Source organism: Bos javanicus, chromosome 21 (assembly GCF_032452875.1).
Source record: "Bos javanicus breed banteng chromosome 21, ARS-OSU_banteng_1.0, whole genome shotgun sequence".
Lineage (NCBI taxonomy): Eukaryota > Metazoa > Chordata > Mammalia > Artiodactyla > Bovidae > Bos > Bos javanicus.
The window spans coordinates 24507258-24526110 of record NC_083888.1 but is presented as its reverse complement, the minus strand read 5'-3'; the positions used below and the strand labels follow the sequence as shown (position 1 = coordinate 24526110).

Genomic DNA, 18853 nt, shown 5'->3' with positions numbered 1-18853 from the left:
TAATCCCCCACCTCCTTGCTGCTGCTCACACTGTTCACTGGGACTGGGACGCCTTCCTTCCGGTTGCTGATGGTTGAAGCCACACCGGGACTTTATAACCTGGAGTAAAATGCCACCTCCACCTCTTCCAGATTCCCCCCCAAGCAAGGGAGTCTCTGTTCCGTCTCTCCCTCCTCTGAACCCCTGTTGGGTTGGTTGTGCTTTTTCCACAAGAGTTACTTCCCTGTGGTCAGAATTTACCTTCTCAGGCCATGGCTCCCCTTAGCATTGTCCTGCCCAGTGCAGGGCGGAGAGGGGTGGGGGTGGGGGGCTTGTGCCTAGCAGGCATCCCATTCAGTTTGCATTAGTTGAATTAGCTGAAGCTTCTTTCCCACCAGACTTTTTACAAAAGCCTGAAGAATAGAAAAAGCCACTTAAGTCGAGGCATCAGGAAAAGACTTGAGTTCTCTCTCTGTATCTCATAGACACACATACATACACAATTCATACTCACCCACACATGATCCCTTTCAGTAGCCATCTATTCATGTAAGGGCATCAGAAACTCTCCCCTTGCTCCCTAGCCTCATCCCCAAACACACACATTGCAATACTAACAGCTTTCCCCCCCTCATATTAGTGGCAGCCCTTACCCCTCCCCCCACCTCCAGGTCCCTGCTGGACCCATTTCTCCCTGTTCTGAGCAGGTCCTGCACTTGGCTGTCACTGGGAGATGCAGATGCTCTGTTGCCCCAGTTACTCTTCATCCTTTGCTCCTCCCCTAGAGGTGGAGAGTGGGAGCAGACACCATGAAGCAGTTTATACTGTTCTCTAGTCCAGAAGAGCACCAGCTGTGTGATGGTGCTGGCTGTGAGCCGGGTCCTTGATGGGAACAGGGATGGGAGCTGTCTCCTGGTCCCTGCCACAGTCAGGCTGTGATGAAAACTTCTGTTAGCCTACACGTGCGTGTGTGCGTGTGTGCTAAGTTGCTTCAGTAGTGTTCGACTCTTTGTGACCCCATGGATTGTAGCCTGTCAGGGCCTCTGTCCAAGGAATTCTCAGGCAAGAATACTGCAATGGGTAGCCATTCCCTTTTCCAGGGGATCTTCCTGACCCTTCAGCCTACACAGCACCTTAACCTCTTCTCTGTTCACAGGATGCTTCTGCCCAGCAGTGTGTTCCTGACTCATATTAGTTCCCTCTTTCATCGTCTCCTCCTTTGGCTTATCCTACAGGAGGAGCCTGGAGCATCCATTGATGTGTGGCACTAGAAACCTCCTATTTCAGTCTCTGAAATAGGAGGACACCGACATAGTCGTCTTCATTTTTATCATAGAACTATGTCCTCCATTCACCATGCATCCTTCTATTCATCTACCCACAATCTATGTATTCACTATCCACTATCCATTATCTAACCATCCATCTGTCATCCATTCATCTATCATTCTTCATCCATCCATTAATTCACCGTCCACCACCAATCATCTATCATGCATGCATCTATCCATCCAAACATCCATTCATTCCTCCACCCATCCATCCATCATTCACCATCCATCCATCCATAATCCATTCATTCATCTTCCACTATCCATTACCTAACCATCCATCTGTCATCCATCCATTCATCCACCATCAATCATCTGTCATCCATCCATCTATCCATCCATCATTCATCATCTATCCATTCATCTGTCCATTCATCCACTATCCAACATGTCATCCATCCATCTATCCATCCAAACATCCATTCATCCATCATCCATGCATTTCTCCTTCCTTTCTTTCTCTCCCTTTCCTTCCCTCCCTCACTTATCTATCAGTTCCTGAAAATCTTAAAAGAGGTCCCCAGGCAGACTTTCTATGCATACTCACCCAGGCATCTTGAAAAAATTAACCTATTCCCATACCCCACACCTGAAGTATTCTGAATCTGTAGGTCTGAGGTGGCATTTGAAAGTCTGGGTGCTGCTGATTCCCAGAAACCACTCCTTGACTCTTAAGTGGGGCCTGGGGCCAGGTGCACAGGATACAGCCTGGGCCACTCTCCTTGGGGTTCATCTGCCTGCACACAGATGGGTCACTGCCTCTCTGACATTAGGAGCAGATTTCTGACTGCTGCCTGCACCCATTCCAACTGTAGAGTGTGGAGTGAACTTCAGCATGAGTTTTTCCTTCAGCTATTAGTAGGTGTTGTTGGGCTGTGAAGGGTACATTCCAGAAGTCCCGGGGACATACAGCAAAGGTTATCCAGACATCCTCTGTGATGGTGTGGAAGGGTCTTGGCTAAGGGGTGGTTCTAGAGCAGTTCTTGAGGATTACGGAGGAGGCCCTAGTGTAAGCAGGCCCTGGGAATGGCTGGGCAGTGCTTCGTCTAGAACTGGATGCCCTGTTGGTGTGGAGGTATGAGAGAGAAAATACCTCTTAGGACTGGAGATGACCTCTGGGTTAGAGAGCTTAGCCCACTGAGATAGGTCCTCCTGTGTAGACAAGGGTCTCTCTATTTCATCCACAGTGACTGGCTTATAGGGATATGCAATGCATTTTTCCTTAATATGTTTTCTTTTAAAGATTTTTTGATGTGGACCATTTTAAAAGACTTTATTGAATTTGTTACAATATTGCTTCTGTTTTATGTTTTGATTGTTTGGCCTCTAGGCATGTGGGAATCTTAGCTCCCCAATCAGGGATTGAACCAACACCCCTTGCATTGGAAAGCGAAGTCCCAACCACTGAACCACCAGGGAAGTCCCTCAGTGTGTCTTAATTAACTAAAAAACAGATGATGCAATGACATGACTTTCCTAAGGCCCACAGGCAGGGGCAGAGTAGGTACCAGCTTCCTGGTCCCTCGACTGCTCACTGCAGCAAGCCTTGTGCCCTTGTTCTGTCCTGTCGAGGAGCAGCTTTGTTCGTTCCCTGTCCCCCTGGGCCATGCCTTTTCCCAGGAGGAAGTCCAGGGCTATGCCCAGCCTAGCTCACCTTGGCTTCCTGGGTGTGGGGGTGCTGGCTTCATTCAGGCCTTGGGCCCAGCCCCAGCTCTTCTCCCCTTGGGTTGGCCTGGTCCTCTGGTCCCTTTGATTATACACACAGCCTGGGGCCCTTCTTCCTTAGAAGGTGATGTAATTGTTGTGACTCCTGCATGCTCCCTGGAGCTCAGTGTGAAGGTTTCCAGCCAGCCCTGTGGAAGGAGGCAGATTCAGTGGTTAGGGCTGTCGGACATCAGGCACGGGGCTTGGAGAAGCAGGTGGACAATGGCAGATGGACAGTGGTAGAGGGCACTCAGACACGTCATTCACCCAGGTGGGTGGGATGACCAGAGAGTGAGGGCCTGGTAGCTCTGGTCCTGGTCCCTGAAAGTCACAGGTGGCCCAGAGGGGCCCAAGCTCCGTGGACAGACTTCGTGAACACCACAGTGCCTGGGCTGTAGGCAGAAGCTGCACTGGGAGAGAATGCATTCAATAGCCAGGAAATTCCATGCACCCGTGTGTTTATATTGATAAGTGACCACCTCCCTGTTCTGGTCATTGCAGTTCCTGGACGATTGTAGGGGCTGCTGCTGTTGTCCTGCTCCTGGTGGCCCTGCTGGCTCGTGTCCTGGTCAAAAGAAAACCCCCTCGGGACCCACTGTTCTATGGTATGTCTCTGTGGGAGGGGGCCCTTTGTGTCCACCTCAGAGCACAACATGTGAGCCTCTGTCTGTTTTCCATTGTGGCTGTGAATACTCTGAGCCAACTGGTAAGGTGATGCGAAGTGCAAGAGTATTTCCATAAGACACAGCCCTGCCTCCCTCTAAGTGAAGGACTCTGACTAGCAGTGGACCCCACCCTGTCCCAGCTGGGACCCAGGCAGGACACCCCTCTGTTCCTCGCCTCTGCCTGGAGCCATGCTCTGACCTCTGACCCCGGCTCCTGTACCAGCTCCTTCGTGGCTTTCAGCCTTCAGCCAGCTATTTGCAGCCCCTTCCATTTGGCTTTGAGCTTAGCTGTCCGGTGCCTCAGTATGCACATTTGTACAATGAGGAAAATAATAGTACTTGCTGTGGAGGGTTGGTACAAACATTACATAAGATACTGTTTGTAAAGTACTTGAACCACTGGCTGGCAAATACACATGTATCTTCAATGAAAACACCACTGATTGAGCACCTGTGGTGTGCCTAGTATGACTCTGAGCACATTAGCAGTATCATTTTAGTTAATCCTCACAACAAACAGGGCTTTCCTAGTGGCTCGTATGGTAAAGAATCTGCCTGCAATGCAGGAGACCTGGGTTTGATCCCTGGATCGGGAAGATCCTCTGGAGAAAGGAATGGCTATCTACTCCAGTATGCTGGCCTGGAGAATTCCATGGACAGAGGAGCCTGGCAGATACAGTCCATGAGATCACAAAGAGTCAGACACTGAGCGACTGACACTTTCACTTTCTTTCTTTCACAACAATATCCTCCCTGCACACATGAAGAATCTGGCTCAGAGGTGCTTAGAAATGGGGTCAAGGTTACAGCCAATGAGACAGCATTGATGACCCAGATTTCTCCCAGTTTGCATATAAAAAATTCTGAAGCTTAGAGAAATGAAACTTACCTAAGCCCTGACAGCCAGTCAGCCGATGAGCTGGGCCTGTCTGAATCCACATCCTCTTTCTGCCTCCAGTCCCCCTGCCGCTGGTCTGGCCTCTGCCCACGTTTGCAGACTGGCCTCCTGCTGCCGGCTTCCTTCCCCTTCCTCCGTGCTCCGTGGAGCCCTCGCTCAGCTGCACTCGTGCTTCTCCAGGCTCCTCAGGGCTGAGTACCCTCCTCTCCCTCAGCCCTCTGTCCTCATGTCAGTCAGTGCAGCCCCGACTGGAGGGCAGGGACTATCCTTGTCATCAGTGACCCAGAGCCTGACCCTGCTGTTGGCATCAGCGATTGTCGGTAGAACAGCCGAATGATCAGTCGCTGAAGGCTTCCTCTTCCGGGAGACACGCAACGGCTGATCACCTAATGGCTCATCACTGTCAGCGAGATCTGGACCAAAGGCCTACACAGAGGCATGGGGAGGCAGGGCACGTGTGGGCCTCCTGCTCTTCCGGGGAAAGTGTAGACACTGCACTCCTGGTTGCCGACTTGGGGCAAGGCCGACTTCCCTGCTCTGTGAGTTAACCTTGCCCACCTTCCTGGGCATTTTCTTGTTTCACACCTGTTTTTATGTTCACCATTAAAGTTTTTTAAAAAAATTTCTTTCTTTTGGGGTGTGCCATGCAGCATGTGGGATCTTAGTTCCTCGACCAGAGATGGAACCCATGGCTCCTGCATTGGGAGCACAGAGTCTTAACCACTGGACCACCAGGGAAGTCCCACCAGCAGATTTTTTTACCATCCATGCCCATCACACAGTTTGATGCTGACTTGTTATGATTTGAACAGAGAGCTTTATTGACAAACCGCCACATGGTAAATTTGATCGCTCACTGTTTAAAAAGTATTATTCCTTAGCTGGCAGTTTTCAGCTGGTAGTTGTTGCTGGTAGTTTTCAGCCCACTGAGGAGCTTCTCACAGCCTTAGTGAGATTCTCTAAGATGCTGTGGCTTTCCCTCTTTAATATTCAATCGTTCCACCTCACATCCAGTTTTCTAAAAATCACTAGCCTTCCTTCCTAAAACAACCGTTACTTTCACATCAGTCACTGTTTGTCTGTAGGATCTCCAGTGTGGGGTAAGGCAAGCACGTTGGATACACTATGAGTCGGGCCACCTGGTAACCATTGATGTGAATGATCTCTTTTGAGTCAATGGTCACCTCTGTGCTTCCTGGGCCACAGGGGAATGGTTTCCTTCCTGCTGCCCAGCTGGAATGCAGATGTGGCCTTGGCAGCCACATGTAGGAAGTGGAGGAGGGGAGTCAGGCAGCCTAGTAGAATCCCCTGGGACCTTGTTATGCGCTCCTCCCAGTGGGTGTCCTGTTGCAGGTTCATGACACTGGCGGGCGGCTCCAGCTATGTGCACGGGAGGTACGTTCTGTGAATCCGTGTTGACAGCATCTATAGAGTCTTCTGGAAAACATGACAAGAAATCATTACTGGGGACTTCCCCAGTGGTCCAGTGGCTAACACTCTGAGTTCCCACTTCAGGGGTCCCGGGGTTCAATCCCTGGCTGGGGAACTAGAATCTCACATGCCTCAGCTAAGACCTAGCACAGCCGAATAAATAAAATTAAAAGTAAAAAAGAAATCATTACTGGTGGACGCCAAGCTCTTAGGCTTTGCCCCATGAGCTGCGGCTTTCTGAACTGTTGCTTTCTCTGCTCTAGTGTACGCTGTGTTCGGATTTACCAGCGTCGTAAACCTCATCATAGGACTGGAACAAGATGGGATCATCGACGGGTTCATGACGCACTACCTGAGAGAGGTACGGGGGCGCTTAGCCATCACGCGCACAGAAGGGTCGGCGACTCAACAGTATTGCTCTAGCTGGAAATCCTTTCGTGTCATGTAAGAAGGCACGACACGTGGTATTTCATTGACTGCCGTGGACGCAGGACACTCAGTTATGTGGAAAGTGAAGCGGAAAGTTAGGACTAGATTGTGGGAGGCAGCTGTCCTCAGTGTTGGGTCTTACAACTCTATCTTCACACCGGACTCACCACCTTCCTCCTCTACTTGTGTTTAAAATAAGTGGGGTACTTTGAGGCTTCTCAGGTGGCGCTAGTGGTAAAAAATCCAGCTGCCAACGCAGAAGATGTAAAAGACGAGGGTTCAATGCCTGAGTGGGGAAGATCCCCTGGCAGAGTAAATGGCAACCCACTCCAGTATTCTTACCTGGAGAATCCCATGGACAGAGAAGCCTACAGTCCATGAGGTTGCAAAGAGTCGGACACAACTGAAGTGACTTAGTACCAGCAGCAGCAGAGGTCTTTAAATGAATTCAGTATCTGCGTATCTGTTGTTATCAATGCATTACTCCTTAAGAAAGCCCAAGTCAGTCAGTCTTAAATGTGTAAACTGCCAAGCACGGAGTCAGTTAATAAAGCCATTTGATTGTGATGATGAATACACGCTCTGCCCCTCATCACAGCATTATCAATCTACCTGGCACTTGGCAGAGCTGGTCCTCTTTCCTTATTTGATGGTGTGATAAATCTAGCCCCAGAGAGGTTAAGTAACATACTCCAGGTCACACAGGAAATAAGGAGCAGTGTAGTCATCATTCATGTGTCAGGTAATGGGGAGCTTTGAATGCAAGCCAAGGGAGTTTGGGTTTTGTCCCTTGTGTGAGGGAAGATGTTAAGTAAGGGGACAATGCAATCAGCTCAGAGAAGGATGGGCTTGAACGGAAGGGTCAATGCTGTGAGCTAGGACACCAGCCAGGAGGTGTCCTGCAGGGCCAGTGAGGGCATGAAGGTGACCCAGATGGAGGCCAAGCATGAACTACCGTAGAGAGGAGGGATGAACTTCAGAGAATTTGAGCGGCTGGAATGAGTAGGTCTCAGGGATGAGCTGGGGGCAATGGGGAAAATAAGGGCTAAGATGTTATCCTGACTCTGGGAGCACTTAAGGGGGCCCTCCGTGATGCTTCCCTAGCTTAAAAAATTTTTTTAATTTAATTTTGGTTGTGCTGGGTCTTCTTTGCTGCACAGGCTTTTCTCTAGTTGCAGAGAGCTGGGGCTGCTCTCTAGTTGTGGCAGCACCTGGGCGTCTCATTACGGGGTCTTCTCTTGTTGTGGAGCATGGCCTCTAGGGCTTCAGTTGTTGCAGCTCCCGGGCTCCAGAGCACAGGCTCAGTAGTTGTGGCGCACAGGCTTAGCTGTCCCTTGGCATGTGGGATCTTCCTGGACCAGGGATGGAACCGTGTCTCCTGCATTGGCAGGTGGCTTTTTTTTTTTTTTTTACTACTGAGCCATGAGGGAAGCCCTGCCCTAGTCTTTTTAAAAAATGGCAATGGCAGTGGATGACACACGTTTTCCAGATAGACTTGGGGGTGGAGAGACTCCAAGGAGAACAGACAGTGTGGGCAGAGGCTTTGAGATGAGAAACAGCACGGGGCTCCCCACTGCCAGGCAGGGATGATGCTGAGTTCATCTGGGGATGTGAGGAGTTTCAGGTGGGTAAAGGACATCCTGGCAGGTGGCCCAGCAGGCAAGGCTTTGTAGGTGTTGAGCTCGGGGAAGAGATACAGGGACCATCTCAGGACAGTTGGCACCTGAAGGTCTGAGAAGAGAGGAGAAGGTAGAGAGGAGGGCCGAGGGTGGAACTTTGGAGACCCTGGCCAGAAGATCAGGAGCCTCTGAAGTGGCGTGGGAGGGGGCAGGCACAAACACAGGAGGGCTTCCCAGGTAGTCCAGTGGTCAAGAATCTGACTACCAATGCAGGGGATGCAGGTTTGATCCCTGGTCTGGAAAGATTCCACATGCCGTGGGGCAACAAAGCCCGTGCGCCACTACTGAGCCCGTGCTCTAGAACCTGCGGGGTATAACTACTGACTCCTTGTGCTCGAACTACTGAGCCTGCATGCCCTAGAACCTGTGCTCCACAGCAAGAGAAGCCACCACAAAGAGAAGGGGTGTGGGGAATCGGCAGGAGAGGAGAAAGGTGGGACGACCATGTAGGAAAGGTCCAGTGAGGGCTGCCGAGGGCTCGAATGAAGCTGTGATGAGAAGGAGTACTGCCTGGGGTTGACATCATAGAGACAGATCAATGGGACCTGCCAGCAGACTGCGTAAGAGAAGGAGGAGTGAACAATGACCCTGTGGTTCTGACCTGGGCAAGCTGAGTGGCGTCTCCATGAACATAAGCCAAGTGGGACTTGGTTGAGGGGAGAAGGTGATGAGTTAAAGGAGGTGAGGTGGGCTTGAAGGGTCCCTGGACCCATCCAGTGGAAGATGCTCAGCAAGCCAACAGGTGAGGCCAGCATGGCTGAGAGAACCAGATGTGTAGGCATGCATGATGAAAACCATGAACTTGGATGGACTTCCCTGGCGGTCCTGTGGCTAAGACTCCATGCTTTCACTGCCAGGGGCCCAGGTTCCATCCCTGGTAGGGGAACTAAGATCCCACTTGCCACGTGGGATGGCCAAAACCCACCCCCCCCCCCCCCCGCCAAAACAACATGACCTTGGATGGTATTATTCAATCAAAGCACGTCAGAGAGAAAAGATGTGGGCTGGGTGTGAGTATTAAAGTCTGACTTGTATGTTGTTTCCTCCCTCCCCCCGCCCCACCCCCTGCCCTGTGATGATCACATGATTTGCGTGAGGCAAGATGACAGGCAGTCCTTGCCCCAGGGAAGCACAGAAAACCCCCTGCTTGGTTGGCTGATTGACGGGCTGGTTGATCTGCACTCTTCCTTGTTGTGGAAAGGTCTTAAGGCATCTTAGGAAGACATCTGAAACAAGGCAGGAGAGCACAGATGTGGGAGAAGGGAAGACAGGAGAGTGGGGAGGAGCCAGAATGACACGAAACACCCAGGCAGGTTCGACAGTGACTTTCTAGTAGTGGCCTGCAAACGTAAAGGACCTGGGACAAGGAAATGTATTAATGGCTCATCGTATAACCTGTGTTTATAAAACAAAAAATTTCTTGGAAGTATATTTCTTCTTCTTTCTGTTGTTTAGTTGCCCAGTCATATCCAACTCTTTTGTGACTCCCATGGACTGTAGCCCACCAGGTTCCTCTGTCCATGAAATTCTCTAGGCAAGACTACTAAAGTGGATTTCCATTCCCTTCTCAGGGAATCTTCCTGACCCAGGGATCTAACCTGTATCTCCTGCATTGGCAGGTGGATTCTTTACCCATGAGGCACCTGGGAAGCCCACAGCTCTTTTTGGTAGTACGGTTTCTTCTAGGAATTAGCCATGTGACCTTAGGCAGGTCAGGTAACCTCTTGGAACCTCTGTTTGCTCATCTAAAAATGGGGTCACTTGTATCTATCCCGTGGTGCTGCTCGGAAGGTTGAATGAGGGGCAGGGTGTGAAGCCCGTCCATGCCTGCATAGGGGATAGTGGCGGGGGAAAGCCCTGCCTTCCTTACACACAGCCCAGCACGCCTCTGGGTCAGCATGAATTTTGAAGGTCAGCCAAGTGACTCTGGTCAGCAGGGTCTCCCCTGGCCACCCTGCCTGGCCAGAGATAAACACCTTTAGTTACAGACTGGACTTGGCCTCAGTGAGTTCACCACAAGGGCAGGACTGCTTGTGATACCATTTGTTTTGCATCACTGTACACACCTGTGTGGGCTTCCCAGATGGCAGTAGAGAATCCACCTGTCAGTGCAGGAGATGTGGGTTCGATCGCTGGGTCAGGAACATCTCCTAGAGAGGGGGATAGCTACTCACTCCAGTATTCTTGCCTGGAGAACCCCATGGACGGAGGAGCCTGGTAGGCTACAGTCCATGGGGTCACAAAGAGTCAGACATGACTTAGTGACTGAACAACAATACACCTATGTAGACAGGCACAGACTCATTCCACCTGCTGTGGCAGACCCTAGTTTCGGCGGCTCCAGGGTACTTGTATATTTTCATGGTTGTTGTTCAGTCACTAAGTCATGTCTGACTCTTTGTGACCCAGTGGACTACAGCCCGCCAGGCTTCCCTGTCCTGTATATTTGTATACATATATATGTATATAAAACATGTATATTTTCATGTTCCTACCAGTTTTGTAATTGTCTCGGATTCCGAATAGTTTCACTTCAGCGGACGAACACGTGAGTTCTGCTGTTTTAGTTTACATGCAATACTGGTCTGGTATTTTGCTTTGAAATGTTTGAGTTTTATTTACAGTGGACTTCTTATGCTTTCCTCAGGGTGAACCGTATCTGAACACGGCCTATGGACATATGATCTGCTACTGGGATGGCTCTGCTCATTATCTGATGTATCTGGTGATGGTGGCAGCCATAGCCTGGGAGTAAGTCAGCTAACCTGGTGGGTGTGCCTGGGTCACCTTAGCAACTGATAGGCAAGTGTGTAAGGAACAGGGATGTACAGAGGCAGATACATAGAGAGAGGCAGATACATAGAGGGGGGCACACAGACATGAGTACAGGCTCTGTGGACCCAAGTGAGACATGGCTGTTTTTCTTTGTATCACTTACTCCCTTTTGAACATACGCCTTTGGACTGCCCCTCTGGCTTCCCTGGTCGCTCAAATGATAAAGGATTTACCTGCAATGCAGGAGACCCATGTTCGATCCCTGGGTCAGGAAGATCCCCTGGAGGAGGGAATAGCTTCCCACTCCAGTATTCTTGCCTGGGACATTCCATGGACAGAGGAGCCTGGTAGGCTACAATCCGTGGGGTTGCAAGGAGTCGGATATGACTGGGTAACTAACACACTTTTTTTTGCCACGGTGGACAGCTCCGCAGACCCCTTAATGTTTTCGTTTCCAGGAATAAAAGCCCATTGTAATTCAAAACTTCAGACTGCTTTCCGTTCAGATCTCTCTCCCTCCAGCTCAGGTTTAACCCTGAGACTGAGCGGTCTGCACTGAGGCTGGGGTACATGGTCAGTCCTTTTATTACTTCTCAGCTCACTCCTCTGGGAGCATGTGTCTGTATGTGGAATTAAGGAAGAGGAGCACAGTCTTACATGACCGGTGCTATTTTCTGGGTATTGGGAACCAGGTGGTATGCTGGCTCTGCCTTGTGTGGTGCATGTGTGGGGTCTTTGGAGACCCCTGCCATAGGAACCGGGCTTCCCAGGTGGCACTAGTGGTAAAGAACCCACCTGCCAATGCAGGAGACATAAGAGACATGGGTTCGATCCCTGGGTTGGGAAGATCCCCTAGAGGAGGGCATGGCAACCCACTCCAGTATTCTTGCCTGGGAAATCTCATGGACAGAGGAGCCTGGTGGGGTACAGTCCATAGGGTTGCAAAGAGTTGGACACGACTGAAGTGACTTAACACACACACACGCACCATAGGTACCTCTGCACTACCCTGATCCCTGACATGAGCAATGCTCTTGTGGACTGAAATTGTGCGACTCTTCTGCCCATGGGGTACACCCACAGCTTCTTTCTGCTGGAACCCCTATAACCCAGAAGGTATACCCTTGGGGTGGAGTCCTTTAAAGATGTCTCAAGTCCACCTACCTTCCCAGGCCTCCCTTTGGCTCCAGGTTAAAGTCTCACATCCTTGCTCCTCACAAGGTTGAAATTCAGCTTGACCAACTGTCCTGTGCCCCTCCCTAGCCCCCAGTTGTCCACTCCAAGACAGTCCCAGCTAATTTTTGGACTTTTCTAGGCTCTCACCCATCTCTTCATGAATGTTCCCAAGCTCCACGGAACACAGCAGGTGTTTCTGAGAATGCTCAGGCTCTGCCTCCTGCCAGGAGTGGGCCAGCATTTCTGTGGTCCTGTTGGGGAAGAAGATTCTGATTTGCCCCCTGTTGACAGTCCCAGTCACTGTGAATGAGCCTCCTAGGATCTGATACATTGGGCTTGGGGGGTAGGGCAGGGCAGAAAGCACACAGTATTCTTCACTTCTCTTTCCCAATAGAGAATCCCTTTTTTAATTTCTCTGAGTCCCTTATGGAGGTGGGCTGTCACTTGTTATTCAGTCGCTAAGTCATGTCCGACTCTGTGACGCCACGGACTGCAGCACTCCAGGCTTCCTTGGCCTTCACCATCTCCCGGAGTTTGCTCAAACTCATATCTATTGAGTCCGTGATGCGATCTAACCATCTTGGGTTGTCAGTTATCGATTGCAGAAACTTTTTGCCAGCATCACCTGCTAAGATTAGAGGTATGTGTCTAGCAGCTCCTTCTGAACATGGGTTATGTGTCACTTATTGTATTTATCTTTGGGACTTTGACTGAAATTCTGTGATACCTGGGAAAGTCCATTTAATAGCATCCTGCTACTCATACTTAAAATGATTTTAAAAATGGATCCAATTTTCTTCTTTGAACCTTCTTTTCCCTGTCATGCTGTGAGTTTCATAAATAATAGTGAAATGCAGGCCTCCTTCAAAAGTGATGACCATAGTGTGGTTGAACAGGAGATTGGTGTAGCAATCATAATTTCCTATGCAAAAGGACATAAAGAGGATTCTATAGCTCATCACATAGGGAAATGCAATTTGATCAATCACCACGGTTCCTTGTACTGGATTTATTACTCTTGATTCAGTATATTTTTGATTCACATACTTTACTGGTTACAACAGAGATCAATTGTGGAGCATCTTATACTAATAGTATTCTAAAACAACTGTGCTAAGTCAGGCTTTTTTTCATTACAGGGAAAGTTATAGAACCATTGGCCTATATTGGGTCGGATCTATTATTATGAGCATTGTTGTTTTTGTGCCAGGAAACATTGTAGGTAAGAAACTTTATCTTAAAATTCACTTTCCTTTTCTGAAACAATGGGAATAATTTTTAAATAGGGAAGCTATTTTGGTTGTGATAGAACCAAGAAATTCCAAGTTTACCAGAGAGCTGTTTTGCAGTTACTTCTTTTCCCTTCCAACTGTCCTTTTAAGAAATGCTGTTGAGCAATTTTCAAAAGTGTACACTGAACAACTAGACTAATATCAGTGATTCATGACTTCTAGAAAGATCTAGTAGGGTAAATATTGGGTTTGTCACTACATTCAGTATGAAAATATTTCTTACATCTCTTTGTATTATATATAACTCAACACACAGTGGACACATGATAAATATACTTGAAAATTAAGATTCTTGAAAGCTGATATATAAAAGTTATTTATGTGTGCCAGAAATCAGGATATTATATTAAGTCTACTTTTAAAGTACTATAAATAAGGCATACCTATTAATAAATACCTAATAGTTTTAAATTAACCTATGCTTCTGGTCTCATTTAAAATACTGTCTGGTCCATATCAGGATTTTCGATGACTTGAGATGGGGAGGGATCCTACATGTTACTTGTATGTGGATATACTTTTGACTTTTTCTTTTTCTTTCTTTTAAATAGGGAAGTATGGAACACGTATTTGCCCTGCTTTTTTCTTAAGCATACCATATACTTGTCTTCCTGTCTGGGCTGGTTTCAGAATCTATAAACAGCCATCAGAAAATTATAATTACCCCTCAAAGGTGATTTTATTAATTTAAATGTAAACCTGTTCTCAAACTCAGAGGTCACTTGTATCCACCAGCTATTGGACTGGACCAGGCCTCCAGGGACTGTAGCCTTTGGTGCAGTCGGTCAGCGTGACTGTGTTGATTCTGCAGCAGTGGTTCACACCTTATTATGGCAGCCAGAATGGTCTGCTTCTGTGTGATTAGATCTGCTTTGATTGGCTGGGCCATGCTTTTTGGAACTTTGGGTGCCACAGGTTACACTGGCTCTTCCCATTAGATTTCGCATTATTGCCCAGCGTGTGAGGTTTATCTGGGGGGTGCTAATGGCCCGGAGTTTGAGCACCTGGGCACCTCTTTCAGAGCAATCTATGCACTACTGCCCCAGAGGGAGGCTGGAGAGACACTGCTGTTCCAGGTAGCACACAGTCAGAGAGTCTGATTACCAGGAGATCCAGGCACATGGAGACTGGCTGCAGGACATCTTCTGAGATACCTCCCTTCCAGTCACAGCCATGGTGGTCAAGGTGAAACAATACTGGCCCAGCAGGTACTCTGTTAAGGTCTTCAGTTCTAAGCTAGTGACATCTTTCTAAGTTCCTCTTCCTTTCATAGGTATTAGATCCTTAAGCAAAAATTGATACATGAAAATATGAGTTACTAGAGATAATCAGAACATGATTCTTCATTTTATAAAAAGACTTAACAATAGAATTCATTAAAATACATTTTAATTTACAAACACTTCATTTGTGAATGTTTGGACACATGCTATGTAAACTCAGCTTGGCACCTTGATAACTGGTGCCCCTTACACCCTTTTGAGGAATGAGGTGGTTGTTAAAAAACAAGCAGACAGTAACCATATCCTTAAGGGCTTCCCCAGTGGCTCAGTGGCAAAGACTCTGCCTACAATGCAGGAGATGTAGGTTTGATTCTTGGGCCGGGGAAATTCCTTGGAGGAGGAAATGGCAACCCACTCCAGTATTCTTGCCTGGAGAATCCCGTGGACAGAGGAGCCTAGTGGGCTACAGTCCATGGGGTCACAAAGAGTCAGACACGACTTAGTGACTAAACAACAACAAACCATAGCCTTCCTCCTTGCTTCACTGACTCTGATGGCTCCAGGCTAGCATATCTGTACTGTTCATGTTGTAAGACACACAATTAATTTTTTTAAAAAAATGTTAAAACACAGTGATGGCCAGGGAGAAATAGGCAGTCATACAGTGCTGATACGAATACAAATTCAGAGTCACTCTGCAAAGCCACGTGGCAATGTTATCAACATTAGGAAATTTAACTTTTTAACCTTAGTAATTTTACTTTGAGGCTTTGAGGGATGTATCCTAAGAAAATCATCAGAGATTCTGTCAAAGATTTATGTACAAAGTTGCTCATCATTGCATTAAGTATAAACAGTGAAAATGCTTAAACATCCAACAATGGCACTACCATATGTTAGTAAATTTTAGAAAAACTTTTAACAATGTGGTTAAGCACTTATAGGTAGTGAGAGGCAAAAAACAAATGCAAAGCTGTTTATACATTAAGTCCTAACTTTGTGAAAAAATAAATGTAGATTATGTATTATACTTACACATGTATTATATATATATATATATATATATATGCATATATATATGCACACACACATAAAACTATGTATTTGTGACTGGAAGTGTTAATAATAGTATGTCGGGTTACTGGTTTAAAGATGAGTATATTTTACACTTATGATCATAAAAATGCTATTTAAAAAAATATGGCCTCATAGAGCCAGAAGGGCCCTTCAAGATCACTAGGCCCCAATCTCCTCATTTCACTGATGAGGAACTGAGACTTGGGGAGAGGAATTATTTTCCTAAATTACCTTTTTAGTGGTTTTGAGTCTTGGAAATTCTCTTATCACGGTATCTTTGTTTCAGTAGATCTCAGATTATTCTTTGGCACCTCATCAGTTACCAACTCTATTTTAGGTCATTCAAGAGGTCCAAGCAAAAGACCTGCTGAGAAGACCTTTTGATTTAATGTTGGTTTTATGTCTCCTTCTGGCGACTGGATTTTGCGTGTTTAGAGGCTTGGTAAGCATAAGGGACCACAATAACAAAAAAAAAAAAACTTTTTAATCAGATTTTCCACGGCACTAACAAAACATACTTCCTATTAGAGCCTAGTGGAGAAGAAAATGACAACCTAGTCCAGTATTCTTGCCTGGGAAATCCCATGGACAGAGGAGCCTGGAGGGCTACAGTCCATGGGGTTGCAAAACTGTCAGACACGACTGAGCAACTAAACAACAAATTAGAGCCTAGAGGCCTGGACCTGCTTCCTGCTACCCTCCTACCCTCACTCCAAACCTCTCCTCCCAAAGGGTGGTCCCTTCTGGGCTGTTTCATGCCATCTTCTTGAGGTCCTCAGATCAAGCTCTCCACCAATTAATCTTTAAGACTCCTGAAAAATTAGCCATTCCTCTCATTCTTTTCATTTGTTTGATGTTTCTGATTGAAATCTGTTAAGGGTGGTGACTTAAGACTCTAATCAAGCTGGCACAGAGCATCCATGTGTTCTCAGGAGCAGGGAGATGGGATTGAGGACAGGGTATCAGAGTAAACTGTCCGACTCCTGGCTGTTTCCTAGCTGTGTGGTCTCGGAAACATCACTTAACCTCTCTGATCCTCAGTTTCTTCCTCTATAAAATAAGAGAACCTACCTTAGAGTATTGTTTGAAGATTAAATGATAAGACACATCAGACACTTGGAGAGGACCTTATACCTACAAAGTACTCAGTAAGTGACTGCTCTAATTTTATTAATCAAGGGTCCTTCAGAGTATCCGTTTCATGGTTTATCCTCAGTAGCAATAAAGTTGAGCAGCCAGAATTATATGGTTAATTATACTCAGCTGCAATGACAATTACTGTTTAAGCCTGATGGCATTGAACAGCAGTTGGGGGGCAGAATGGTAAATGTAAGCTGATGCAGCTGATTCATTGTTTGGGGTCCTTGGGCTGTAAGGGGCCTGTACAACTGGTAGGTCAGGGTGAGTAGTCCTCAGCGCTGTCTCCCTCTGTGGATCGTCAAAAACTTCCTGGAACAGAGTCAGCTGGTAGGAGTGGCCTGGGGAAAGGATGTAAAGGAGGAAGCAGGGCAGAGGCTTTGCTCAGACCAGAGCACTGATACCATATCTGGTTGGTTGCTGTAATTCCTCAAGTCAAAAGAAGAAAAAACAGCAACAATAAAAATGAGCTGCAACTCTCCATGCCCCTGTGCACACGAGAAAAACATGGGTAAAGTGTGTACCCTTGGAAGATGGGGCTTTAAGGTTGGGATCCATTTTAATCAATTCTGCCACTGACGTGTTCACATGTGTTACTTAGGTGGGACAACATTTATGGCTAAGGACACCAGGAGTGGTGCCTCAGGGAGGTAAGTTAGAGAGGACTCAGCATAGTTAAGATGAATCTGGTATAGAAATGTACTATTCTTCCTGCAGGGACTACTTGGCTAGTTATTCCCGGGAAAAGGGAAGCTGATGATTTAAAGCAAGTTGTGCTTTGGTTAGCCAAACCTAGATGTTTAAACTGAACACGAGAAAGATCCCCAGGTACAGAGAATGAGTTTCCATTTCCTTCTCCACTGTTACCCGCTACTTGATCTCTTTAATCTGTATTTATTTTCTCTCCCTTTTACTGATGAGCTTTCTGAAGTAGCTTTTGTTATGTAGAAAGCAGCTTGTGACTAAACTTGGCACATTTAGCCTTATCAGCAAACCTAAGGACCAGATGTGACTGTCTCTTATAATGAACTCATTTTTGTTCTTAGATTGCCTTGGATTGCCCAGCTGAGCTCTGCCGATTATATACGCAATTTCAGGAGCCGTACCTAAAGGATCCTGCTGCTTATCCTAAAATCCAGGTCAGGTGGTTGTGAAGCCTAAGGTTTTTCTAAAACTAATTTTCTTTAAGAATAGGAAAATGTGATACCATGTAGGAAAGAGGAGTTAACATTTTCTCAGCTGAAAGTGTTAATTGTGTGTGTGTGTGTGCTTTTCATTAGGCTAACTGCCATTTACTGATGGCATTATTTCTCTGTTCTGTGCAGATGCTGGCGTATCTGTTCTATTCCGTCCCTTACTTTGTGATTGCACTTTATGGCTTGGTGGTTCCTGGATGCTTCTGGATGCCCGATATAACCCTGATACATGCTGGAGGTCTAGCTCAGGTACTGAGAATATGCTGTTTACTGGAGAGTTGGCTGTCATTGTTGGGCATCTAAAAAAAAATACCTCTGCCCTGTGCGTTAGAGAAGGAAATAGTTATTAGATATGTCGACCTCTTTGCTTGACAGTTCTTTAGAAGATGTTTCTGCATAATTTAAATCTCAAAATTAACTATCTGGTAGGTGCGCCATCCAGTCATACAGATGAGGAAACTGAGCGAGCAGGATTAAATGATTTGTCCAAGGTCACGTACCCAGCAAGTGGCACTGCCATTTTCTACTGCTGTTTCACAGTCTCTGAGCACCACAGTTACTAAAAGAACTGAGAGCTGTTATCTTTAAGATGTCTGTCTGAATTTAAGGTTTCGGAAGTCCACTATTTTATCCTACACAGGACCAGGGAAACTGGTTTTTAACAAAGTTCAGCTCCTGGAAAACAGGGCCTGTCATTCCACTCCTCCCTTCTGCTACTCAGCCAGGCCTCTGGCCTAGAGTAGGTGTTCAGTGAACACTCACTTCATGGAACTGGAAGTGAAATTATTGACGGAAGCATCATACAAAGCATAGTTTTATAAGATAACCTATTAAACCAACTGATGTTAGAAACAAGGAAGA

The 18853-nt window shown here is 47.0% G+C and overlaps 1 protein-coding gene across 3 annotated transcripts in view; it reads left to right on the top strand.

The window, feature by feature from the left end:
- The window catches only part of TM6SF1 (transmembrane 6 superfamily member 1), a 56012-nt gene that overhangs the window by 2356 nt on the left and 34803 nt on the right, over positions 1-18853 (top strand). For 2 of the 3 annotated variants that reach the window (XM_061394538.1, XM_061394537.1), the window contains exons 2-9: positions 3516-3619; positions 6272-6369; positions 10764-10867; positions 13207-13289; positions 13911-14032; positions 15997-16101; positions 17843-17935; positions 18122-18241. In XM_061394538.1, the coding sequence (XP_061250522.1) occupies positions 3516-3619; positions 6272-6369; positions 10764-10867; positions 13207-13289; positions 13911-14032; positions 15997-16101; positions 17843-17935; positions 18122-18241 (829 nt within the window). The remainder of the gene's footprint in view (positions 1-3515; positions 3620-6271; positions 6370-10763; positions 10868-13206; positions 13290-13910; positions 14033-15996; positions 16102-17842; positions 17936-18121; positions 18242-18853) is intronic. The other variant, XM_061394539.1, reaches the window with a different exon arrangement.